The sequence below is a fragment of the Ambystoma mexicanum genome, chromosome 6p, assembly GCF_040938575.1.
Source record: "Ambystoma mexicanum isolate Mex_15411 chromosome 6p, UKY_AmexF1_1, whole genome shotgun sequence".
NCBI lineage: Eukaryota > Metazoa > Chordata > Amphibia > Caudata > Ambystomatidae > Ambystoma > Ambystoma mexicanum.
This window is the reverse complement of record NC_090935.1, coordinates 357,217,028-357,244,651: the sequence shown is the minus strand read 5'-3', so window position 1 is coordinate 357,244,651 and position 27,624 is coordinate 357,217,028. Positions and strand designations below refer to the sequence as shown.

General features: G+C 45.1%; 1 protein-coding gene across 1 annotated transcript in view; it reads right to left on the bottom strand.

The window, feature by feature from the left end:
• Positions 1 to 27,624, bottom strand: part of UGT3A2 (UDP glycosyltransferase family 3 member A2) — a 413,230-nt gene that overhangs the window by 59,899 nt on the left and 325,707 nt on the right. Inside the window, exon 6 of the mRNA XM_069627127.1 lies at positions 405 to 624. Within this exon, the coding sequence (XP_069483228.1) occupies positions 405 to 624 (220 nt within the window). The remainder of the gene's footprint in view (positions 1 to 404; positions 625 to 27,624) is intronic.

The following is a 27,624-nucleotide window of genomic DNA, read 5'->3' as shown; positions in this document are numbered from 1 at the left end:
TCCCCTGGATGCCCAACCAGAGTGGTACACCCTCATTCCTTTCAGCCTAGTAGATGTCTAAGCTAGGCCTCCTAAAACCGCACCAGATATACACAAGGTGGCGGCGAAAATAACCCTAATCGAGGATCCTCACTCTAGAGTTCTCTTCCCCCAACACCTGCACCTGAAAACAGATTTCTGAATTTTCCAAAGGATGCTGAAGGCCTACCTGCTCCACACCACTGACAATCCGAAGACTCATGGAGTCTGCACTGGTTCATGCTAAACCCTCACCACAACCTGTAGCAAACCTCTCTGGCATGGTCCTCCAGTGTTGCAATAATTTATTAAGATGATGCTTGAGTACTGATACATGAAACAATATGATAGATAGGTTGAAATGATCTCTGATGCCAGGGCTATACCTTGGATCAGCTATGAGCTGCATCATTGCTGTCGCAAACCTCTCAGCTGTCAGCTGCTCTGGTGGGACTGCAATGCCAAAGTTTTTGGCCGACACTCGAGCCATATTGTCAAACTGATCTCCAAAAAGAGGAATCCCCAAAACAGGAATGCCGTGATGAATGGCTTCCAGCAAGCTGTTCATTCCGCAGTGGGTAACGAAGAGACGGGCTTTATGGTGTCCTGGTAGAAACAATAGAAACAACTTGCATTACGATTAATTTCAAAATCATTCTTATAAGGCATCTTCAAAGCAAATCATCAAAACTTTGTAGGCGCAATTACATTGATACTCACATAAGCATTGTTTGTTGCTATCTGGGCACACTTACAAAGACTGCTGGGTATGACCATGGGCAAACAGAGCTGTGACAGCTTCCTGTCTGTGTCTGATGTCGGACGTATGGGTTTCACAAGCGTTATGCTGGTTTTAGGGCCACTGCTAGTCTCATAAAAAGGTGTGCAAATGCAATAAGCTTCCTGTCTGTGTCTGATGCCGGAAGTATCGGGTTCACGAGTGGTATGCTGGTTTTAGGGCCACTGCTAGTCTCATAACAAGGTGTGCCAAAACCAATAGGTCTAGATCTTTTTTTACTGTATTGAAACACGTTTGTGTGTTAAGTATGGGATCTATGTGATTATTGCGATGGCCGAAAATGCTGACTTTTTTTTAACCCCCTGCATCCCCCCTATATTAATATTGTTTGTTTTATTATTTGCATTGCGCACCAGACCCGTGGGTATCAGGGCGCATAGCATAAGATAACTTACACCTTAGTTGCAAATCAGAGTAATACAGAACATATGAATTATACAAAGGAAGCACAATGTACAAAGCATGAGATAATTTACAGCTTGGTTACATATCAGAGTAATACAATACATATCAATATAAATACGAAGCACAATATACAAGCAGATATTGAAGGCAGCAAGGCCAATACTTGGTTGGATATACTGACATATACAAAGGATAAGAGTATGCCTAGTGATATAGCTAACATGGGCAGGTAGAACTAACTAATTTATTTACTAAATATTTATATAGAAATAAGAAATATCAGCTCTCGTAGTCAAAAGGTGGCCATACTGGTTAGAGTCTTTGAATGATCTTATTAGGTTGTGGTGGAAGTTTTGGTAGGAATGCTCTGCTCTTAGTGGAGAAGGTAAGGAGTTCCAAAATTGGGTTGCCTTGACTGGGAAGCTACTGCCCTCGACTCTTGACATCTTGAATCTTGGGACTAGGAGGCAGTTAGTATTGGAAGATCTAGTGGGTCTCATGGAGGATTTCCTAGTGAGTCTTTCTGTCAAATAACATGGTGCTGTGTTATTCAGACATTTATATGTGAGAGAGGCGACTTTTAACTTAATTTTAATTATTATACTCTCAACCCCCCCACATATATGTATATATATATTTTTTATTGTATATGGTTTACAAAAAGAAACCTTTACAAATACATTAAGTAATAAACATTTCAATATATTAAAAAGATACTTAGAGACCCAATTATCCCTTTTTAAAAATTAGAAACACATAACAAATCATTTAAATAAAAGAATTCAGTGCAAGTTAAAATATGAAATGATTTTGCAGTTTCCCTTTACATAACATCAGTCTTAAAGAAATAGCAGTAAGATTACAACAGTTTCATAAACAGATTATCAGACAGTTAAATCAAAGGGCAGGCGCATACAAATCTAAAAATTTGATAAATCCAGCCACAGCAAGACCATCTTTAATATTAGAAATGGCAAGACACCGAGACCATATGAGATTTTCTGCCCCTAAAATACCCAGGGTATTGAATCTTCCTAGATAAAGATCCCTTGGACCTTTCAAAGCAGTACAATCTAGAAAAAGATGTCGAGTAGATTCAATTACCCCAGGAGTATGACAAAACCGACATAGAAGATCTGAATCACTAATCTCCTTCCTTCTATGAAGAACTTCCCTGGTGGGGAGGAGATTCCATCTAAGCTTAAGAAGAAGTGAGCGATAATGACGGTTAGGGAATTGAGTCAATATAAAAGACAGGCAACCTCTCTTCTTATGGTCAAATTGTAAATCATTAACAGAAGGATAGACATGCAATTTTTCAAGCGTGTGACTCCAATCAGCACTGAAAAGGGATTCATTGACTTTATTGGGATTTGTTAACAGGGTATCCCTATCTGTGGAGAGGTCTGATAGCGTCCTATCACTGAGGTCACGGAAACTAGAAAGATATGGATTACGGTCTGAAGATCCGTTTACAAAGAGAGTTTTACCCACATCAACATTTAGGGTGTCCTGTTTGGGAGAGAGCAAGGCAGAGAAAAGGGTTAAGACTCTCCAGAGAATTCTAACTCGCAGAGAGACCAAGCCCAATTCGTATCTTATAGCTACTATTGGGACACTATTAGGTAATTTCAAAATTTTCCTCCAATAAATACCCTCAAGTGTATCCCAAAAGGTCAAAAGGGCTAGATAGCGCAGTTCCATTCCATAGATTAGTTTTGGGGTCACCTTACCCTTAAAGAAATCGACAATAGGCTTAAATGAGAACATACCATACTTATTATCAAGCTTAATCGATTGGGAAATAAGCGGGAGCATTTTATGTGTGAGTGAACGCCTTAATTCAATGGCTGATGGCTGAGCCAGAATAAGGAATCTCAAGTAGACAATTTTATGTGCTCTGATTATTTTTTTCCCGCTAATTTTCCAGATTTTTTGTTCCCCTCTCTCCCCCTTGAGAAGACCATAGTACGAGTTTTACACGGGTTGATTTTTAAACCATTAAGGGTGGCATATTCTTCAAATTTGCATATGAGCCTCTGAAGGCCGACTTTAGTATGGTCAAAAAGAAGAAAATCGTCGGCATATGCCAACCATGAGAGCCTAAGATCCCCCAATTTAGCATTGACCATGCCTGAATTTCCAAGAAATTCCTCAACATCAGCAAGATAGAGGATAAAAAGGCATGGGGCTAAAGAACAGCCCTGTCTAACCCCGATATGAGTCCTAATCCTTCTGGAAAGAGTTCCTTCAAGATCTATCCTAATATGGACCCCTGAATTCTCATACATTGCCATTATTAGGGATAAGAGACCTGGGGGAATCCCCCACTTTGACAACTTTGCCCAGAGTCTTGACCTAATTACCAGGTCAAAAGCATTTGACAAATCAATTGAGGCAACATACAGAGAAGCACCATATTTTCCCCAGGTTGAGGATTGGAGGGCAGATAGGATAACACCAATGAGATTGGTAGAATGGCCAGCCCTGAACCCTGTTTGTTGCTTCGGGAGAATATGGTTTTCCTTAATCCAGACAGTCAGATGGGAGAGAAGCATAGTGGAAAGAGTTTACAGTCCACATCAATAAGAGAGATTGGTCTGTAATTTTTGACCAAAGTTTGTTGGCCTCTCTTAAAGATGGGGACAATATGTGCCGTCTGCCAACTGGTTGGAACATTGCCAGAGACAACAATATCTTGGAATAACAAACATAAAAGTTTTGCCCAAATTTCCCGTTCTGCTTTAAAGGTATTATTTGTTAAATCATTGGGCCCAGGGGCCTTTGAAGTCTTAGTTCTAGCAATGAGACCAAGTATTATCTCAAAATCAATGAGAGGGACCCAAGGAGCAGTTCAATCATTCTGCCCCGTTGTACAAGGTTCTAGCCCCTCTCCCCCTGTGCCATAGAGTTCAGTATAGTGCTCTACCCACTGATCCTCAGGAATGGCATTCAACTGGTCAGCCACAATCACATCATCTTGGCTAGAGAAAATGGCCCAGAAAGCCCTAAAATCTCTCTTAACAAGTACTCTAAGCATAGACTCCGCATCATTTTGTAGCAGGCTAGATTTCCTATATTTGCAATAATTTTTATATTTTTGGCGGATTGTTTTAATTTTGGCATTTTTATAATCCCAGTCAATGTTGAGTACTTGGACCTCTCTAATAAGTTTCCTAGTAAGCGCCTTTTCATAGGCCAACTCATGATCAAACCTATGGGAGTGGGATTTTTTAGGGAAACCTTTCCTAAGAGAACCCAAGATACTACCATGGAGAGCACAAAGAAAACTGTCAAAGTTTAAAGTGCTAAACACTGCCAATTTCCACGAAAGAGAAGTATAGTTAAACAAGGAAATCAATTTACAATTAAGAAGATTAATATTAGCAGGTGACCAACGTATCCCTGTCCCTTGTCCCACTGATCTAAGATGACAAGAGCCCCCACTGGGCAATAACTTCATGGGGAAGGGAGAGGGAAAAGTAACTACCAAAGACCCATGGTCACTCCATGGGTTAAAAGAAACCTCAACCTTAGGCAAGAGAGAAGACAAGGATTGGTCTACAAAGACAAGTTTGTCTATAGTAGACACTGAAAGACCTCTATGCCAAGTGGGACGTGATGGAAGAGTAGCATCATAGTAACCATTAAGGCAAGTTAGCCCAACCGAGTCCAGAGCTAAATTCCAAAGTTTACCCCAATCAAATTTCTGTCCTCGCCGGTTATCGCCCTCCCCAATCAAGGCCATGATCATCATATTTGGCCTCGGATGAAATGGAACAGTCAGAGTTAAGATCTCCAGCCAAGATCAACTTCCCCCTGGGATATAAAGATCTCCATGTAAGTACTAGATCCATTAAACTTTCCAAAAACGACTCAAATACAGCAATGCCCTTATGCCAATATACATTAATGAGAAGAATATTAACCAGGCCATCAAGGGAAGTGACATCCAAAGCCAGAATACCAAAAGGCGTATCCGCAACAACCTTGCTCCTAAAGCCAATAGAGGCTCTAGTTCCAATAAGAAGGCCCCCAGAGGCCCTCCCTCCTGAACTGGATTTAGCACTTTGGGAATGAATAACAAATTCATCGACAATGGGTGGGGAGAGCACCCAGGTTTCTTGTAAGGAGGAAACAGTGTGAAGCCCTAATCATACGTACTGTATCAGTATTAGTAAAAAGATGAATACTTCCCCTAGAATTCCAGGAGAGAAAAATGAACTTATTCAGGGCCGGAGCATGTATAGGTGTAACAGGGCACTTAGAGGAAAGATCATTTCCACAAACCAGAGGTAACCTGAGCCCAGCTTCTAGCATTTCCATTGAGTCTGGGCATAAATTGCCTCCGCTGATATTGCGGAATTCTTTCTGGATGGTACACCATTGTAAGGTTTCCCCTATACTCTTCACCCCCTCCATATTACCAGGCGGACGATTAGTGTGTAATAAATTTACTTCAAAACCAAGCCGCATTAAACCATCTCTTTGGGCCATTATTACTTCTAAGACCAATCTAGATTTCAGAACAATATTGCTCAAATCTACGAAAGAAAATCCTCTCCATATCATAACAAGAAATGAGTGAAAGAGAGGGAAGTTGATGGAAATTTTTAAAAATATTTCCACGATTGAGACAGATAGGCATATCCTGACCCCAAAGGCTAGTAAGCATGCAAAATATCAAGAGAATCTTTAGCCTCCACTGGATGAGGTAAAGAGTCAGTTATACGTTTAGTAAACTGACTTAACGAATCAGCTTCCAGATCAGTGCCCCTGGCACCCCTTAATATAGACCTATTTTGAGAGGCACATGGTCCAAACGGAAATCTTTCAGGCAAATGAGAAATATTCTCATTTTGAGAGAATTCAGGGCTGGTGGAGGAGGTTTGATGGCCATTAATTAAATCTCCATTTGACACCTTAGACTGAGTTAAGTTAAGGGAATTAGGAACATAGAGGCCCTCCACTGGTCTAAATCCAGTAACACTCGCCCCCGTTGTAGACTCTGTATTGGTCAGATGACCATCGGAGTGACAGGAAGGAAGGCTATCGATAGTGGAAGAAAAGGTATTCGGGGCCCCATCCTTGGGCAAGCACATAGCTGGAATGGGAACCCCCAGTAGATGAGTTTCTAGTAAATAACTCCTGAAATAGTTGTTTTACCATGTTGAGGTTGACCAAATTCGCTGATAACGGAGTAATAATAGGCTCAGGATCGGTAGGAACTAATGTAAATGAAACATTGCAAGGAGTAGTTAGGGAAATTGCATCAGAAACAGGTTCTGTCTGCTTACATACAGTTTGGGGATCCAATATAACTGGAGCGTTATTGTTTATAGGCTCCGGTTGAGTTAGAACTGTTTTTGGGAGACAGGTAACAGAAGTTTCCTCGATCTGCCCAGTAGAGGCAACCTCCACCCCAGGAATATTCTCCCCTAGTATAGGACTAAGTACCAAAAGATCAGGCTGACTGGGTATAGCCGAAACAGACGGTAATGAGGTTACTCCAGCAGAAGCAGTAGCTGCAATAGGAGTAGCGGTCACAGGTACTGCTAATTCCACCGGATTCGTAATCCCCTTAGAAGGGGAAGGAATTGTTGCACAGACAGGGGCACTTGCCAAAAAAAGGTTTTTATAGAATTGATTAGTATAGGAATTTATTTGTTTCATATTCTTCTGATTTTTTGTTTTCTTTATTTGTTGATTATGCTTTTTTTTAACTGTATGAGCAAAGCCCTTTGACTGAGCCGAAGCCTTAGTGAGGTCGATAATATCAGCCAGTTTTTCCACTGTAAAGTCAGGTTTAGAATCTAATAATGAAACAATATTATTTCCCTTAACTGACTCAGCCATTACTTGAATGGTAGGTCCTGAGGATAGACCCTTAGGAAGTGGGCTTAAAGATTTAGGGATCGACCCCTCTAGGGCTTTCTCTACTAGTAGTTTGGTAATTACTTTTATGGAAGTAATAGCGGAATATACATCAGGGATATAACCCGCTTGTGTAGCCTCAGCCTTCATAGGGGAGATCATGGGGAGTTGATGAGAGATCCCCCTGTCCAAACCATGAGAGGAAGTTCCTAGGACCCTATTAATGGGGTCCCCTGGGAGAGTAGCCGTTTGAACACTTGAGGGTATCTTGACCGAAGGTACTTCCGTAGTCGGATGAGTAGAGAGGACAGAGTCTGAAGACTGTTTTGTTATTAAGGGATGTTCTTCCTTAATGTTAACCAATTCTTCAAATCTATCCAGACCTTCCAGCCTGTTATAGATTTCAGAGAGTAAGAGAGAGTGTGATCTGACCTCTGACCATATATTGTCATAAAGACTCACAAAAGAACTAAGAACCTTATTCAATGCAGATAAAGTGGGTTGAGTTAATTTTATTCTGTCATCTGCCTCTTTAAGGGTGTGGTGCATAACAGACTGGCTAGCATGATCCTTTTGTAAATCTAGAAGTAAACCCCTTTCTCGAAGCCAATTTTGCTTCTCAGTATACTCATCAATAAAATCAGTGAGTTCCGAAGGAGAGCCCCCATAGGAGGCATCACAGGTTTGCTGAGTAACATTATTTACGTTAATGGAGTTAGGATCCAAATGACTCTCTGCTATTGCCTTATCTGCACACTCTATGATACTAATATCATCAATATCATTGTCTTGAGGGTCTTCAGTGTCCAACTTCTTTACTACATCCACCAGATGTGTATGATCCAAAGTGGCCACTGATAAGACTGAGAGCGGAGGTTTGATAAGGGTACTAGTAGCTGTCCTTTTTCCAAAAAAAGTAGAATTTTTTTTCCCTTGGATAGGTTTACTCTGAGAACCAGTGTGAGATTTTATTTTAGGGGAATTAATCAAAGGTCTTGTAAGAGGAGTTTTAAACAATATGGGTTTCACTATGGGAATGTTGGCAATGCCCACAGGTGTAGCAGAGAGAGTAACATGAATAGAGGAAGTATGGTTAACCCCCTTACCAGAGGAAAATGCCACAGTTGATATGTTAATACCAGAAGTACCACAATTCCTATCCGTCTCTGCTGGAGGCAATTGTTGCACAGAAGACTCTTTAGAAAGAGCAGAAGATTCATTAGCATTCATAACAGAATCATCTGACATTAAGGCAGGTAAAGGCAGCCTAGGTTGGAGTTGAACAGGGATTTGGTGCACAGAATTCACCGTGCTAACATTGAGGTGATCAGTGTGTATCTTTGCCCTAAGTAGGCTGCCCCCTTCCTCCAAATATGAAGCTATAGCAGCCGCCAGACGATCCTCCTGTGCATCTATTGAAATATCTTGATTTCCAGTGAAGATGCAGCTATTATTGGCTAGAGTGCGTGGAGTAATACCCATCAGGTTAAATAAATCAGTCCCTTCTTGCGAATGAATTTGGGCATGAGCTATACATTTTTTGGAAACACAATCTTCCAAAGTATCTACTATTGTATGTTGTAACTTGCACAAAGAAATAGAGATGGGTTTTCCTGATGAAATACCATCCATTGAGGAAGGAGAAAGAGCCAACACTACGGGGGGAGTAGAATCCAGAGAGGCCACCAAAGCTACCTGGCTCTTAAGTCACTTACATGTCATTCAAACCGGTATAGGTCACAGAGGGACTAAGGCAAAAAACCGTGGGGATGAACAGTTAAAGACATTTTTTTTAACAATGTATAAAATGCACTGAATACAAAGATTAGCAAAAACACATGAAATAGCACCAAAAAAATAGTTTAAAACACTATGATAAAATACAATAAATATGGATCTCCTTCAAAAATAGGGATAAAAATCGGAACTGAGTATAGCAGCAAATATATCAATCGATAGAGCTCTTTAAAAGGTCAGTCAATAAAAGAGAACCATTAGACAGCAAAGATCTTAAGAAGCTCCCAGTAATAGGGTAAGGAACGCCCGACAGCTCGAGGAGCTGCCAGAGTCCGACTCTCCCCCCTTACCCTAATTACTATTGAGTATTAAGCAGATGAAGGAGTGTAAGACCTTAAACCGCTGTACTCACAAGCTCGTTGTACAAGGACAAGTCACAAGTCACAACCAAACAGCAAAACAGCGGCTCCAGCCCTTACTGTCTCCAGGGCATAACTCCGCAAGGGTGGTTGGGCCGGCAATAAATGCTGAGAAAAAGTCACGAGATTAGACACGTGACCGCATCGAGGTCCGCCTCTTACAGGAAACAGAGTTAATCCAGCAAGAGCTCAGCTCGCAGTGTAGTTCCTGGATAGAATGCTGCAGGCAGTGGTAAGTGTTCGCAGAACAGAGCGGTCCTTCAAAGCAATCAAAACACCCCGCTCGATCGGTTGGGCTGGCAATAAATGCTGAGAAAAAGTCACGTGATTAGACATGTGACCGCATCGAGGTCCGCCTCTTACAGGAAGCAGAGTTAATCCAGCAAGAGCTCAGCTCGCAGTGCTGTTCCTGGATAGAATGCTGCAGGCAGTGGTAAGCGTTCGCAGAACAGAGCGGTCCTTCAAAGCAAACAAAACACCCCGCTCGAGCGGTTGGGCCGGCAATAAATGCTGAGAAAAAGTCACGTGATTAGACACGTGACCGCAACGAGGTCCGCCTCTTACAGGAAGAAGAGTTAATCCAGCAAGAGCTCAGCTCGCAGTGCTGTTCCTGGATAGAATGCTGCAGGCAGTGGTAAGCGTTCGCAGAACATAGCGGTCCTTCAAAGCAAACAAAACACCCCACTTGGGCGGTTGGGCCGGCAATAAATGCTGAGAAAAAGTCACGTGATTAGACACGTGACCGCAACGAGGTCCGCCTCTTACAGGAAGCAGAGTTAATCCAGCAAGAGCTCAGCTCGCAGTGATGTTCCTGGATAGAATGCTGCAGGCAGTGGTAAGCGTTCGCAGAACAGAGCGGTCCTTCAAAGCAAACAAAACACCCCACTCGGGCGGTTGGGCCGGCAATAAATGCTGAGAAAAAGTCACGTGATTAGACACGTGACCGCAACGAGGTCCGCCTCTTACAGGAAGCAGAGTTAATCCAGCAAGAGCTCAGCTCGCAGTGCTGTTCCTGGATAGAATGCTGCAGGCAGTGGTAAGCGTTCGCAGAACAGAGCGGTCCTTCAAAGCAAGCAAAACACCATATATATGTGGTGTAAGGGGGGTAAAAAAATTAAAGTCGGCATTTTCAACCATCACAATTCCCAGGTGGACATTTTTGTACGATTTCTTAAGTATGAAGACGTGTTATGTGCATAGTTTTGCAAAGACTCTTTTCCAAGGGGCGTGACACTTGGTGGGGTAGAGAGCGTGCGTGTTGGGACATTGTGTAACTAGTGGGTAGACTGCAGGCAAAGCCGCCATTGTATAGAAGCTGGACATCAGTGTCATGAATTTACTAAGCCCGAACACATGGAGAGGAAAAGCCGAGAACTGTGTCGCACCAAGAATTAGATGAGATTGTGGCTACGAATGGCGAGGCTATTTGTCTGGTGTCAAAGCCAAAACAGCCAAGGCCGGTTATCTATTTTTGAAGGTGGTGAATGTGAGAAGCTGAATCATCCCTTGTTAAGGTGCAAAGAAAGAATATCAAACGTGCCAAGTTGTATTCAAGACATTTAAATGCTGCAAAATGCACCAAATCTTCGTCTCCTGTCACGTGAGCCAAGGATGAAAATAGAGTTGAGCTTGGAGTCCTAGAACAGTGATAGTGCATGCTCGCACTCCCTTATATTCCCAGAGACAAGAATACTTTGCAAGGCCAAGTTCAAAGACAATCTTCATGGCAGAAGGCATGGGTGATGAGAGATGTTGGGCTAATTTGGTGGGGATGTAAAGTCAAGTCCACCTCCTGGCACCTTTGTCTGAGTTTACGTGCTGCTAAGTGAACCGAATGTTCCAGACATGGCACGAGCATGCCAACCAATTATAGAGGGCCATGTAAGGAAGGGCCTTATAGTTTGAGAGCCAATGATATACTGTGTACTTAATAGTGTTGAAGATGACATGTATTAGAGGTAGGCATAAATTGTCCACCTGACAGTAGATATCCAGTCACAATCCCACCCCTTATAGAAAGTATACTTCAATGTGCCCCTTGAGCCTATCACAACCCCTCGTAGGTTTTTCTCATTTGCCACGTAGTATGACGTCACGTCTGAATTTTTTTGTAGAAAACTGCTTTTATATCAAATGTACAAAGCTCGAACGAACATCCGTTAATATCCATTGTAACCTTTGCCATCTTCCTGAGTTGGTTTGATTATTTGGTTTCAGAGTTATTCTGCATCCCCATCCATTGCATGCACGATATCCAATAGGCCCTACGCTCATGTGGTAGCAGTGCGGATGGTTAAAAGATCCAAGCTAGTTTGTCCCCAGTCTTTCTGACGATCGAGTATCCGCCGCCATTAACCAGAAGGTTGCAGGGTTTCCTGTGGAGAATGGCCGATAGAAATAAATTTGCAAGAAGAACCGAGACAGTGGGCAGGTCCCCCTTTGATGAAATCCCTGCCTGGTTTCGACGGGTGCTATGGGGACGGAAGTCAAAGTGGTCAGTTTGGAGGCGGAATCGATACCGAAGGCCTTGAGTCAATTAACGAACGAATGGTGAGTAGACTAAGGGGAATGGCTAATGAGGGGATGGGGTTGTGATAATTTTTAAGTAACTGGAATTATTGCATGAAGAAAATATAGCGCCTAGAGTCCTGGCTAAAGGGAGTTTCAGAAGGAGACGTCTCAAATCCCAAATGGGGTAGAACAGAAATATATAATGCGTGAACAGGTTCACGTAAGGTGACATCTCAAACCCTCTATAGGGTACATAGTAAAGGCGAGAGATAAAAATGTGACCATAGTGTTTATTAATGTGAAAAGTCAACTAGTCTGTATGTTGTTTTGTTGAGTAGAAACATCGAAGAGTGATAGAAGTTGTGAAGGAATTGGTTAAAAGTTGAGGAGGAATAGTGACTACCTGTCATGATTCCTGCCCCTCATGTCCCCAGCCCTCCAAGATGTCAGGCTGGAGCCAGGCCACGATCACCTACATGGCCCTCAAGGGCCTCTCCATCCCTCCAAAGACCCACTTGGAGTCAGACTTGGCGCTTGTGGCACCAGACTCACTCACTCCCAAAGGATAACATTGGGGATTGGACTTGTAGTGCATTGATGGGGACAAGATGGATGCCCCCACATATTTCGGTTCCAAGAACTGCATGTGCGGTCTAGTCTTTTGGGTTTGGTTCAGCCCAGAGACACCTGGGATACCCAGAGACTACTTAAGCTACACCCAGGCTGAGAAACATGCTTTGCGTTTTCTGCACCTGCAGCGTGACACTCACCGTGTTTGGATCGGTCTCCAGTAGGCCTGCATCTTTCTTCTGCGCTAAGCTCCTGCAAGAACAAGAACACTGTTAGGAACAGCCTTACCTTGCAGCGCTTCTGCCTATCATTCATCACTCCTTCTGTCCTGCTGGCATCTTCGGCGGTGTCATTCCCATCCCGGCATGCCGCTTCCTAAGGAAAAGGGAAAAGAACAGAAAAAAGGCATTAGTAAGCATTCTGCAAATCTTCGCTTATTTTTAAATACTGTACGAGCTTCAAACATTTACCTGAATCCCAGCCGCTCTGGGCGAACTCTGTCTCCGGAACTTCTCATCCATCTGCAAGAGGGAAAAGACACTCCAGGTTAGCGTGGAAACATCTAGAGGCACTGCATACCGCGCTTACCCACCGCATTTGTTCTTCATAACCAGCATCCACGCTGAAAACGTCGCAGCACCTAAAAGACACCGAAAAAGAACTCAGTTCAATGCAAATACGAAAGGGGTGCATCGCGCATCGCGCTCTCACTCACCTTCAGCGCTACTCATCTCAGCAGCACACCACCATCCCGGACGCCGGCCATCATCTAAGGAAGGAAAGCAACGAAGTTAGAGAACTGTTCAAAAGACTCATTATACTTACCTGTCAGACTCTTGCCAGTGAAGTAACTAGGCAGCAACGAGCCCGCATCAATCAACGCGCCCCTGCGCTGAAAGCAGGATGGAGAGCACACTATCCAAGAAAACAAGGTGAGCTGTGGATCAAAGGGAAGGGTAGGACCCTGAGGAAGAAGGGGTTCAAGCCCACAGAGACAATAGGGAGTTAAACTCTACCAATCCTGTGTTTCAGGCCCAGTCTCCAGTCGAGTAGCCTCCAGGGAAGGGTTCGAGGTCGTAAGTGGTCAAAACAGGCTGAGTGACGTCCCCCCGTGGATACCAGGTGAGCGTTACACTACCCTAGCAAAGTGGTTGGTACCAATCCAAAGATAGAGATAGCTCATTGAGAAATTAAAGGCTTGAGCAGCGATTGATGGTGCGCGCTCATATTTGTTGTTTTAAAGAGGTGAAAAAGTGGCAATTTATGCAAAAGTACACAGGTTATTTTATACGTCTGGTAAGTATTGACAGTCAGTTGAGACTTGTCATTATGGGAGATACTCCTTTGATGCACGTGTGCAAGACACTGCCAAAGCACATGCCCAAGCTCAAACAGTATAGTACGGAATGGGTGAAAGGCACGGCAGATAAAATGTTCATGCCGTGGGCACAAGGGGGATCGCTGTCAAAAGTGGTATTGCAACACATGACCACATACTTGCACGCTGCGTACACGGGGAAGAAATTAGAGAAAAGATGAGTAATTCTAGAACTCTGGAAAATGTATCAGGAAGAGAGAAAAGATCTGCCACTTTAGGAGTGGATGTTCAGTCAGAGAAAGGAGGAAGGTGTTGAATCCTCGGCTCCCCTTAACTAGCCTGAATTAAAAGGCGATAATATGGAAGAAATAGGGTTATACCCTCTAAAGGAGTTGAAAGCGGCGACGGGGTATAGTAATCCGATATATGAACCACCAGCCAATAATAGTGATGATAGTCCAGAGGAGAGTAGGAGAAAAGAAGAGGTCTATAAGATCATACAAGACAAAGAAGAAAAGAGTGAGCGATCGAACCTGTCGACAGAAAGACGGGGAGATTAAGAGATGGAAAGGAGAGAAAGATAAAGCTGACGAGGTAACACTCATGCAGAACGAATGGATGGGAGGACAGATATTACTCAAGTTAGATGGGAAAAGCATGGAGGAAGTTAGGCGAAGAGGTGATAAGGACAAACAAGATAGAAAGGACAAGGAATGAGAGAAGAGATTGAAAGAAGATGAGCAGAAAAGGAAGAGCAGGGAGCGACGAGAATAACTATATCAGGAGGAGCAATGGAAAAAAGAAGAACAGGCAGAAGAACAAAGAAAATATGACAATAGGCAGAGAGCAATAGACGATAGGGATAGAAGAGAAAGGAAGAGAGAAGAGGAGGAAGCACAATGACTAAGGGACTAAAGAATACAGAGACAAAGGGAAGAAGAGGAGAGAAGGGAAGGAGTAAGGAGAGACGAACGAAGGCAAGAGGTAGAAAGAATTAGAAGGGAGACGAGAAAGCAAAGAAAATTAGATGAAGAAAAAGAACAAAGGAGAAGACAGCGGGGTCTTGATACCAGTTTCGTCCATAAGGAACCAGTAGGGCCAAGCCCAGCAATATGATGGGACAGAACAGAAGAGTTACTTCTGGTAAAGGAAGTAACGTTAGGGGCATCTAGGGTAGAATTTGACGAAGAAAACTTTGATGCGGGTAGCATCAGCGAGAGGATCGATGAGGCCTATCAACAGTTGAAGCGAAATAGCAAGCATGGAATTTGAGGGAAGGGAGATCAATCCCTAGCATTGCAATCATGAAGCGAAGAAGAAATTCAGTTCAGTCACAGACACAGAGCATTGTCCTTAAGAGGACTGAACCTAGACAAAGGTGAAGGAGATGATAGTCAAACTAGTTTGGGACAAGACATATCAGACAAGGAAAGAGAATCCATCCTCGAGGTAGGAGGAGGGAGCGTGGGTGCCCCTGAGGGAAGCCTGCAAATGGATAAAGAAGTAAGAGGGTCGGATCTGGAACCACCTAAGGATAGGATGCCAGATCTCATACCATATCCAGAGCATCCCCGAGGATGATCGTATAGTGGGCAGGGAGAATGGCCACCATATGTGAGCAGATTAAGGTCGCTACCAGCAAGGAGACAGACCGGGACGATCCAGAGTTGAGGTTTATGCAGTTTCCCTTATTGGAAAAAGGGGCAGCAAGACCACAGTATATTCCATCACCGCAGATGGATAAGGATAATTTAAGGTGTAAACTCCAGAGTTTGACTTCGGGTGCTGGGAAATGTATATACAAATTAGAAAAAAGGACAGGAGAAAACACGAGGGCAATAGGGGACATAAAGGGACCCCTGGCTCCTGGCAGCTATTCTTGGGGAAAGGTCTGATGACATATGGAGGAGAGCAGGGTATTCAAGTGTGACAAAACAAAACACAGCTCATGATGGAGCGCCATTTAATAATTGTAGAGCTGATGTGTGGAGGGCTCTGTGTACAGTATCCTGACACATCAGATATGGGTGAAATTATGACACGTAAGATAAAGGAAGATGAAGACCATTGCTTACATTCCAGATATTCTGGAGAAATAACAACTTGAAACTTTCGAGCTGTGGGAAAAAACGGTGGCATTATTTTACCACATTTTATATCAGGGGTTGCCTGATCCAGTACAGAGGCAGATGAAGAAACACGTGGGAATGGAAGTAAAACCATGGGCTGAGATACAGCTGACGATAGTACATCACTGTCGGTTATTACAAGAGAAAAATAGGAAGAAAGATGAGACTAGGAAAATCGACAAAGCCAAGTTAGTTCAGAATGAATTGCCATAATTTGCCATAGAAGGGGTCAGTATTGACAAGTAGAGAAGTATTGGAAATAGAGGAAGCAATGGTTACATCGCAGGCAAATAATCAGTGCCTGATGGACCATGGTGGATATAGGCTTGTGGCGCGAGCCAGAGGTATGGGTTATAGAGGAAGAGAAGGAGGATTCCAAAATAATCAAGGTGGGTTTCAGAATACACAGAATAAGAATCAGAATACCCAGGGAGGATTTAACCAAGGGGGACTTGTCAGGCGAACACCCCCAGTATGTTGGACTTGTGGGGATAACAGGGCACATTTCACGCAAGAGAATGTTCAAAATGGCTAATTTTGAAGAGGGGGGACAGCTTACCCTCCACCATATAGCACACAAACTAGGGGAGGGTTTGCCCAAGATCACACAGTGTATCAGAAACAAGTGCTGCAAGTACAGCAGGTACAGCAGCAAGAGCGAGTGCAAACGAACCCACCACAAGGGCAGTCACAACAAACCCCCATGCAGACACAGCAGTACGCAAACACAGGACAAGTGCTGAAACCCAGAATGGGAGGTGTCACTGTGTTAGGAGGAAATCCTTTCACAGGGACGGGGATGAGCCTGTTCCCACAATAGGACAGCTCACAGGGTGACTTGATATGTACAGTACTATCTGTGACAACAGACCCCCAAGAGGAAGTAAGGGTCAAGGTGATGATAGGAGGCAAATCTTTTTCTTTTCTAGTAGACACTGGAACTACTCGTTCATGCATACGAGAGGGAAAATATCCAATATCAGAAATTGCCATGAATGCTCAAGGGTTCGCTGGAGCTAGGAGTCAAGTTCCTTTGACTGATGAACTACCAGTCTCTATAGGTGAGTGTGTCATCAGTGGTCTGGCATGGAAGAAATGGAGTCGGTGGAGGAGCCACCATTGAAAGTGCCTCCACGATTTACCCTCACTGTCTAGTTTTTACGTTCCTGCTTCCTTATCTCTCTAATGGCCACGCACCCCTGCTCATTGCAACTGTAGTCCCTTTGCAGTACGCTCTGCCTCTTTTGCCTCGTATTGCGTGCTTCCTTACTCCAAGTTTGTTTCAAGTATTTCCTTTGCCCCTCTTCTTCCCGTGACCGTTTTGGTTTCCTTTTCCTTGCTTTTCCTTTTCTTTGGCCCTTGTCTGTTTTTCCAGCTTTGCTGCCGCTATGCTCTGCCTTCTGTAATTTCCGGCACTCACTGCCACATTTACCTGCCTATTGAAGCTTTTCCCTTTGCTTCCTACAACTCTTCGGCATCTGTGCCTTTTTCCTTTGCTGCATTCCGGTTGTTCTGCCATCCTAGGCAGTTAGCACTGAGGTATTATTCATATCGCACCTGCTGTGCTCGACCCAGTGCCTTTCTTACTTTCTTTCTGGCCATCTCGCTGTCTTTCTCTCTCTCTCTCCCTCTCTCTCTGGTTCCAACGTTTCTATTTCTGGCTCTGCAAGGTTCCTGTTCCCCATAGTTTCCAGTTTTCTGACTTCGAAAAGTAGCTATCTTCATTTTCGCCTGTTATTTTCCTTTCTTGGTTTCTCTATCTAGTGTTCTGGCACAGTAATTAACTTCCAGGCTCCATACTGTCATTGCTGTCGAACACTCAGGTGTTTTCCATGGGCTCTGGGCTAACAACACAGACTTGTGTATCTTCTTTTTTTCTCCTTGTGGATTCCAATTTTTGTTGGGCACATATTCATCTGTACTAGCTTATCGCTTCACTCTTCAGTCGTCTCTTTGGAATACACTAAGGCGTGCCGTCCATACAATCCAGGAATACCATCCATCTAACCATCATTTTCCACAGGGGTTTTTTCTGCCATTGGCTTTTCCCCCAGAACCTGGGCTGCGCAGGGGAGACATCACTTTGCCCGTGGTAGTACTTCATCAGACGACAGTGGCGAGTTCCCGGAACAGACCCTACCTCTTTAAGAAGAAGAAGGGAACACTGGAGGAATCCATTGCTGAATTCTGTGCATGGGGACACCTCGACCAGTGAAAGCGATTCAGAGACCCAGGTGAGATCAGCCCAAATTGACAGATTGCAAGCCCCTATTGTCAGCGGTGCAGGGGTTATCTTTGGGAGTACAAGGACTTAAACCTGTGAATGCTGTGCTTCGGCAGATGGCTACCAATAGAGAAGCTCAACTCACTGACCTACCGCCTTTGGCCCTAGCTGCAAAGTTTGACGGATCTCCCAAAAAAGTGAAAGAATTCATAGACGCCTGTCTGGTATACTTCACTTTCCGCCAATCCGGTCCTCCAGGACTTCATGGCCTTTGTGGCGCTTCTTTGCCAGACCTCCGAGAGACAAGAAATCGGATTCTCGGCTGGAGAATCCCTACTTGATATAAGACAGGGTTCCATGAATTTGATGACCTACATGTCGGCTTCAAATGCCTTGATAGCAAAGTAGGGTGGCCTGAATCAGTCCAGTTTACAGTCTTCAGACGAGGTCTGCACGAGGAACTCAAAGACGAGTTGGCATGTATACTTCGCTCCACTTCACTCAAGGAACAGATTTCCTTGGTTCTACAGATAGAGTATCGAATTACTGAAAGAAGAGCTGAAAGAAGGAAGGGGCGTACATTGGCTCTGCCTCCGCCTACACACCAGACACCCTCTCATTCCACTCCTAGTTGTTCTCAAGAAGAACCAATGCAAGTGGGCACTACTCCAGGTCCTTTGCCCCCAATTGAAAGACAAAGACGCAGAGACAAGGGTATTTGTCTATATTGTGCCTCCAATGCTCATCTACTACGTGATTGTCCTGATGTACCCCCTCGAAGTCAGGGAAACGACAGACCCCTGTCTTAGGAGGAACCACTAACCGGGGTCCCACTGAAGTTTCAGGTTCCTTCCGTCCTGCCACACGATCCAAAGATGACACACGTTTGATGGTGGTTTGTATCATTTTTGGGTTGAATAGATTACCTGGCAGAGAGGTATTAGACCTGGTTGACAGCGACACTGCAGGCAACTTTCTGGACATCAATTGGGCGAAGTACAACAGAATGCATCTACTGTCCAAAGAGGAAGAACAGACAGTAGAAGGAGTGGATGGTCGTCCCTTGTGTTCAGGCCCCATCAACCAATCCACCGGAGCACTTCAGGTTACCATCAATGACCATCACGAAACCATAACCTTCAACGTCATAAGGGTAGTTCATTTTCCGGTAATTCTGGGTATCCCCTGGCTTCACAAGCATAACCTTCTCATTGACTGGTCTCTCAATTCCATATCATTCAGATTGAGTATTGCAGAAAGCAATGTGCTTATGCTAATCAAACCAAGAGCCTAACAGTGTCATGTTTTCCGCAATCCTCCACAGGAGTCAACTGTCTCACTTCTATGTTACAAGACTACGCAGATGTTTTCGAAGATAAGAGCCCAAGGGATCTTCCACCTCACCGCCCAAAGGACTTCTTAATCGACATCCTACCCAATTTGATCATTCTCTTTGGTCTCATGTATTCCCTGAGCACCCCCGAGCGAACTGCTCTCAGGGAGTACCTAGACTACAACTTACTGAATGGGTTTATTTACCCCTCGAAGTCTCCTTCCGGAGCATCCCTCTTCTTCACAGCTCAGAAGGACTCTACTGAACTTAGGCCTTGCATAGATTACTGCAGCCTGAACAAGACCACCATAAGGGATCAATACTCAATGCCTCTCATAAAGGAAATTCTAGAGGCAGTCCAAGGAGCAGTGATTTTCAGTAAACTAGATCTAAGGGGTGCCTATCAGCTACTGAGGATTAAAAGCGGGGACGAGTGGAAGGCGGCATTCCGGACTCCCTTTGGAGTGTATGAGTATTCTGTGATGCCCTTCGGATTGGTGAATGCACCAGCCGTCTTTCAACGGTTCATGGACTGGTTATTCGCTGACCATCTGCTTCTCATGGTAATTGTTTACCTTGATGATATTCTGGTATTTTCTAAACAAGCCAGCCTATATTAAGAACATCTCAGAGGTCCTGGAATGGTCGAGGCAACATCATGTGTTTGCCAAACCAGAAAGGTGTCAGATTGACATCTCTTCTGTACACTACCACAGATTCATCCTGTCCTCCAAGGGAGTAGAGATGGACCCCAGGAAGGTTTCCTCAATACTTGATTGGCCAGCTCCCACTACAGAAAAAGAAATACAAGCCTTCCTGGGTTTGGCAAACTTTTATCGACGATTCACCCACAATTTCTCTGACCACGTACTACCAATCACTGCTCTACTTAAGGAAAATGTTCCTTGCCAGTGGAATTCCAAGGCAGAGAAAGTGTTTCAGAATTTTAAACTGGCCTTCTGTTCAGCACCCATCCTTAGGCAGCTGAATCAACTGCTGCCTTTTTTGGTGGAAACGGATGCTTCAGCTGGTGCCATAGTGGGGTTCTCAAGCAAGAACATCCGATTGCCTACTATTCGAGAACCCTAACCCAGAGCGAAACCCACTATTCTGTAATAGAAAAGGGCGCTTCTGGCCATGGGCGTAATTATAGGGGCGGGCAGGGGGTTCTGTCCCCCCCAACTTCTGTGGTGTGCCCTTTTGTCCCCCCCATCTTTTGGAGGGAGGGCAGGGGGGGCCGCAATAATCAATTATGTAATTGGACAGCGCATACCCGGCGGGGGTGCTCAGCAAGGCTTGCGCTGTCTCATTACATAATGCAAAGATGCCTGGCAGCCGTGCTGCAACCCATTCAGGGCTGGGATGCCCTGCGTGTCTCAGTCCTCCCTCACCCTGGTTGGCCTCACTCAGTCAGCAGCCAGGGTGCTGAATTGGGTGTTGCAGTGCCAGGCGCCTGTGCTGTCACGCTAGCAGCAGCACTTCCGGGGGCCAGCGGCACAGAGCATCGCTTTCCGGCTTCGTGCTCGTGTGACACACAGACAGGAACTAGGAAGCTCATTCAGCTTCCTGGTTTCTGTATGGAGGCGTGTGAGTGCGAAGAGGTTAGGTCGGTGTAACGTGAGAAGTGGACGGGCGGCATTTGAAAGCAGAGCAGAGGTACTTTAAAAAAAAAAATTATTGTGTCTGCGTATGTTTGTTGGGGAGCTCTGTCCAAGCCCTCTGAGACAAAATACATGCAAACTTCCTAATTAGCATATGGATTTCACCAACAGAAGTGACTTCACAGAAAAGGACATGGCAAGGCACATCATCAGTCTTTGATACTTGGAGGAACCATGGAAGTGACTTTAGAATACGTTGCCATAAATAAGCCAAGTGAGAAATAACTTTGTGGTGCAAAATACCTAAATTGCACTAATGTTATATGTGGAGCAACTCTATAGTCATTAGGCTTTTCCTTTATATTAGCATGATACATTAACATAAGCTGCTGTCACGACCCACATCCAGAAGACCCCCTGGCAAGCCCATGGGCCAGGAAGGGTCTTGACTCGGGTCTCCACTAAACCCAGGCTTCCTTGGCCTAGGCCTTCTTGGGGCTAGTCCGGGCACCTTTGGCTCCAGGCCAATACTTGATAAAGGACTTGTGTTGGGAACTACTTTATTTCAGTGCCAGTCAACATGGAGGCATCCACATAGCTTGGCTCCTTGGAACGAAGCTATGCAGTATAGTATTTTTGGGTCTGGTACCATAGGAACTATTTAACCGGGACTTCTTTCTTGAAACTATTTATACCACACCCGACTGGGATAACACGCTTTGCGTTACTTTGCAATTCTGCAACGTGACGCTCACTGTGTTCAGCTGCACCTGCGAACCTCGGAAGAACAGCATCTGTTAAGAAGGAAAAGGACATCGTTAGCAGCAGCAGCTTACCTGTAATTTCATCGTAGCTGTCTATAGCTCTTGCGACCAGCATCCCGGAACCAGCGCTCCTCCCGGACTGTCGGATCTGCAAAAAAGGAAGAAACAAGGCATTAGATATTTTACAATTGAACGAGCGGTGCCGAAAAGCTTACCTCGCAAGCCGCTCCTCGACCAGCATTGCCTCAGGAATTCCATGCACCGGGTGAGCACCACGACCTGTGGGGAAGAAAAGTCAACAGGTTAGCAAAAGGCAAGGCATCATAGCGCTGCGCATAGCGCCAACTCACCGCATCAAGGCGCTCTAAATACGCCATTACTTACCGGCGAGACCCAATTCAGTCTATGCCACATATTGGACTTCTGCGCACCTAAGGAAGAGAAAAAGACATTAGTTAGACCAAAAAAGGCATGCAAGGACAACGATATACCACAGCAATAAGACCTACCTGAAAGACTCAAAGTGGGCCGGCATCAGTGAAGTAACTTGATCGCAATCGCCCACCAAGCACAACGCGCCCCTGCCAAGAAGGCAGGACGGAGAGCACACCTGCATCAAAAACAAGGTGAGGAGAGGCCCAGAGAGGCTGCGGGTATACAGGGTGGTGGGGGGCTGTTTACCCCAGTTGCCCAGTCTTGAACATTGCCCACCTGTATTCCAGGCAGAACCCTCCTGCTGGCCAACCTGGGAACCGCAGAGAAGGATACCTGAGTCCCAACTGCTGGGTGGCGTCCCTGTGGAGCCAGGTGAGCGTAACAGCTTTGAAGTGAATCAGAATCCCTTACAGAGCTCACTCTCTAGTTAACATCTGCACCCAAATGCAGTTATCTGTCTGGTGCGCTTAAGAAATTACTCAAACTCAGATAAGGCACAATGTGATTAAATAATTTCCTCAGGATCACACACTTGGTTAAATGGTGAAACTGGGATGTGGACAATTTAAGCGACCGTGCACATATTTCCAGGCTTAGTTGATATAGACATATATTCATGTTTTGCTTTACATTTCATGTGCTTATTATTTATATAATACATATAACATATAATTATTTATAGCAATGTATTTGAAGCAAACCACATTACATAATAAACTAGCCTTTCATAATAAACTAACCATACTCCATGCATTGTCATAGAAATATGTTGAGCAATGGGAGTGTGGCTTTAGTTTCATTCTCCCCATTCTGCATGCAAAGTCACAATAGCATCATGCAGATTAATGTGAGCCTAACAAATCCTCCTTGGGTTTTAAAGCCATAGTCATTATTTCATAAAGCATGCAATATTATGCACCCTTATCACTCCCTCATCACTCCCTTCCATTCACATTTCTAAAGGGACAAAGGTCCCTGCTAATAGTACCCCCGTCCCTCCCTTCAGTGCCTAATCACTCACATTGTAATGCTCTGTTGATACAGAGCAACGTGAGGACCCTCTGCTGCCCGGAGCTCCTTGGGACATTGTCTTGGCAGTGGGACACCTCTACCATTCGGAATGCAGAAGTTGCTCAGCACACATTGTTCTGCCAGCGGGACACTTTTGCCGTTGGGCACCCTCTTTGAGGTGCCGAATGGGAGAGGTGTCCCAATGACAAATGTCCTGGTCTGGCTCTTAAAAGAACTACGGGGGGGGTAGCTTGACCACCCCCTTGCGACTCTCCCACTCGGTACTCCACAGCTTGGAGCCATTTGAACACAGGTAAACATACCTTAATATTAATCAGTCAGAATATTGTAGAAAACATTTCTATCAGCACGTAGACATATAAGGTGCTGTGCAGAACCCAAGTTTGGAGATATTTGGCATTTAAAAATCTATACCAAGTATACTTGGTCACCCACTCCACTGCATTAACCAATGGTTTCTGCCTTTGAATGAAAGGAAAAATCAGGCAAATTGCTGACATTCCAGTGAATCTGGTCCTTTCGGCTATGGCTTTATAGTTCAGCTAGAACAAGTCAACATACCCCACACAGGTATCACGGTGTGAGTGAGAGTGTGTTGACTTTTGTGTCTGAATGAATGATAAATAATGCATTGTTTGTATGTTCTAGTGGAATTAAGTTTGTGAATGTTATGTTGTGTGACTGGGTGCATGGCAGGCCGGCTGAAGATTTGTGGGGGTCCAATTGAATTTTAAAAAGATATGCCACCAGTCTTAAGAAAGTTATAACAGAGCGTCAGTAATGGACTCTTGAGGTGTAGTAGTTTAGTATTATCCCTCAGGGATTTAGGTTCTTTGACCAATGTACAAAATCACGGCAGAATTAACCGTGGTAATTTTCGCTGCAAATACGTTTTTACTTCGGTCCAAGAAAACAAACCCATGTCCCCTCAAACCGCCAGTACACCCATAAACCCCCCCACGTATCTTTTCTCCATCCGCTGCATCTCCTGTAGCCTGCAGCGTCAGATCCATCCCTTTAACGCGGGTCAGATCTGACGCTGCAGCGTCCCTTTTCTTTTTCTTTTTTTTGTTGGGTTCCCTGCCACCAATGCTGAGGAAGCGTGGGACACCCCCACAACCGTTGATGCCATAAATACCAACCATGTGCTGAGGGGGCCACCCCTGCAACAGTATCTTCTGCTTCAAACTAATGGTGGTGATCGAATTCGGTCAAATCGACCATTCAACCAATTATTTTTTTAACAATTTGGCCCAAACGATCCCTCGGAGCCACATCCGCCCTCCCTACACCCCACCCCTTTCCTTCAGTTGTCATGTCCCCCCAACATTTTCAGCAAAGTTACTCCGCTGCTTCTGGCTATCAAACAAGCCTGTGCCGAATGGCGCCGTCTTCTGCAAGGGTCTGCCCATCCATTTGAGATACGCACTGATCATAGTAACTTAAGAGTACTACAGCAAATGGAATGTCAGAATGCTTGTCAGGCCAGATGGGCTTATTTCTTTGCACAATATGACTTCCACGTCACATACTTGCCTGGAAGTAAGAACATTGTGGCTGACAGCCTGTCTCGATGCCCATTGATGTGCCTTCAAGCCCCATTCAAGGGGGAATTGCTCCTCCAGGATGTGCCATATATTGGAACTATTTCAAATATTTTACAAGAAGTCAAAGCTGCATCTAACAAGACTCTTGGATCCCTCTCTAAAGATATACAAGCGCTGCTGTCCGCTAAAGATGGATTGCTTTTCCTCAAAGGTTGACTATATATACCTGATGTACGTTTACACCAACTTGTCCTATCTTGGGGTCACGACTCCAGAATAGCCGGACACAAGGGTGTGACAGCCACCTCGGCCCTTATCACACAGACATTCTGGTTGCCAACCATCCTAACCAATATCAAGCTGTACGTTCAAGCCTGTACCACTTGTGCCCGGAGTAAGTATTCAACCTCTCGACCCATAGGGTTATTAGAACAACCCAAACTCCCTACTGAACTTTGGTGCCACATCTCTACGGACTTTATAGTAGAACTGCCTCCTTCCCAAGGTTATACCGCCATCATGGTCACTGTGGATAGCTTTAGCAAGATGGCCCATTTCTCGCCCTTGAAAGGGATTCCGTCTGCCCCTGAAATGGCTCAGGTCTTCCTAAGACACATTGTCAGATTGCACCGCCTACCAGACACCATCCTTTCTGACAGAGGGTCTCAATATACATCCAAATTTTGGAAGACACTGTGCAGACTTTTAGGCATTGAGCGGGCTCTTACATCGGGATACCACCCACAATCTAATGGTCAGAGAGGATGCCTAAATGACACCATGGAGCAGTACCTCAGATGTTTTGCCAATAACGAGCAGGATAATTGGCATTCTCTTCTATCCACAGCTGAATTTTCCTATAGCAATGCAACTCACTCCGCCACTAAAATGTCTCAGTTCTTCTGTATATACGGCAGACATCCCTGGCCCTTTTCCTTCTATTCTCTTCCTCCAACCACTGTACCCACTGTCGATTCACTGATGGACTCTATCTCCACGGCACAGAGGACCGCGTTGACCAATCTGGAAGAGAGCAGCAAAAGATATAAAACACAGGCAGTCATCCATCGCCGGCCTGCACCGGAATGGAAGAAGGGTGACCTAGTGTGGCTTTCCACCAAATATCTCCCTAGGTGGACTCATCCATCCAAGTTGGCCCCCCGTTACCTGGGTCCATATCCCATCTTGTCTCAAATCAACCCTGTGGCTTATAAAATCAAATTACTGAAGCAGCTAAGCCGCATCCATCCAGTCTTTCACACTTCCTTATTGAAACCTTAGATTCCTGACCGGTTCCGAAAAAAGGACTCTTTTAAGGCATCTTTCAAGGATACTACTTTGGACCTGTATGAGATAAAGAAGATTGTGGACTCTCGTTTCTACAAAGGACGGCTGCAGTATTTGGTCAGATGGAAGGGGTATTCTCCTGAAGAGGATTCCTGGGAACCAGTTTCCAACATATCGGCTCCCTGATGTCTACAGATCTTTCACCATCTTCATCCAAGGAAGCCTGGGCTTTACGCTCCTGCAAGGGGGCATTCTGTCATCAGTGGCCCGGCATGGAAGATATGGAGTCGGTGGAGGAGCCACCATTGAAAGTGCTTCCACGCTTTTCTCTCACAGTCTAGTTTTTACGTTCCTGCTTCCTTATCTGTCTACTGGCCACGCCCCCCTGCGCATTGCAACTTTAGGCGCTTTGCAGTACGCTCTGCCCAGTTCGTCTTGCGGTCAGTGCTTCCTTTCTCTAAGTTTGTTTCAAGTATTTCCTTTGCCCATCTTCTGCCCGTGACCATTTTGGTTTCCTTTTCCTTGCTTTTCCTTTTCTTTGGTCCTTCTCTGTTTTTCCGGCTTCACTGCCACTATTCACTGCCTTCTGTACTTTCCGGGACTCACTGCCACATTTACCTGCCTATTGCCACTTTTCCCTTTGCTTCCTACACCTCTTAGGCGTCTGTGTATTTTTCCTTTGCTGCCTTCATGTTGTTCTGCCGTCCTAGGCAGTTAGCACCAAGGTGTTATTCATATCCCACCTGCTGTGCTCCACCCGGTGCCTTTCTTACTTTCTTTCTGGCTGTCTCGCTGTCTTTCTCTCTCTCCCTCTCTCTCTGGTTCCAACATTTCTATTTCCGGCTCTGTAAGGGTCCTGTCCCCCATAGTTTCCAGTTTTCTGCCTTCTCCTCAGAGAAAGTAGTTATCTTAATTTTTGCCTGTTCTTTTCCTTTCTTGGTTTCTCTATTTAGTGTTCTGCTGCAGCTATTCACTTTCAGGCTCCATGGGGTGCGCTAGAGAGCTTGACCAAGATGGCTGTGAGCCAGTGAGCTCCTGCGCACCTGAAAAGATCTGGTCACTATACAGCGAATTACCCTGCTGAAATCAAGTCACTTACTGAGGTGCCGTGCAGAGAAGTACTGTAGCCTCTGTGGAATTCAATCCCGGAGAGAATCGGTGCCGGGAAGGCGTACAACTGAACGTTACGCAATGCCCGCTATCTCGCCAACAGATCGGCGGGAGGTGGAGCCACCTCGGTGTGGACCCAGACGCTTCCCGCCCTGAAGCAGAGAAACGCTGCAGCAAAGATTGGAACCTCCGCGGAACGGCACTGCTCAGACAGCCTATGCAGTCACCAACCAGACCTAAACGGCACAAAAGAATGCAGTGCGGTTGAATACCCAAAGGCAGCCGGGTCGGTGAAACTGAGATCAAGGATGGCCGACAAATCCCACAGGCAGAAGTACACTGACTGGCAGCGCCACCCAGGACCCCAGAGAAGTTGACGATCCTGCAGGGACGGACTGTTGAGGCTGACACAGAGTGGCAGTGTTGGGGAAAGCACCAGGCGGACGGCCCCGGCAGCGTCGCACACCAGATGCCAGGGACCAGCGAGACGGCTGGGCAGAGGCTGAGCAGC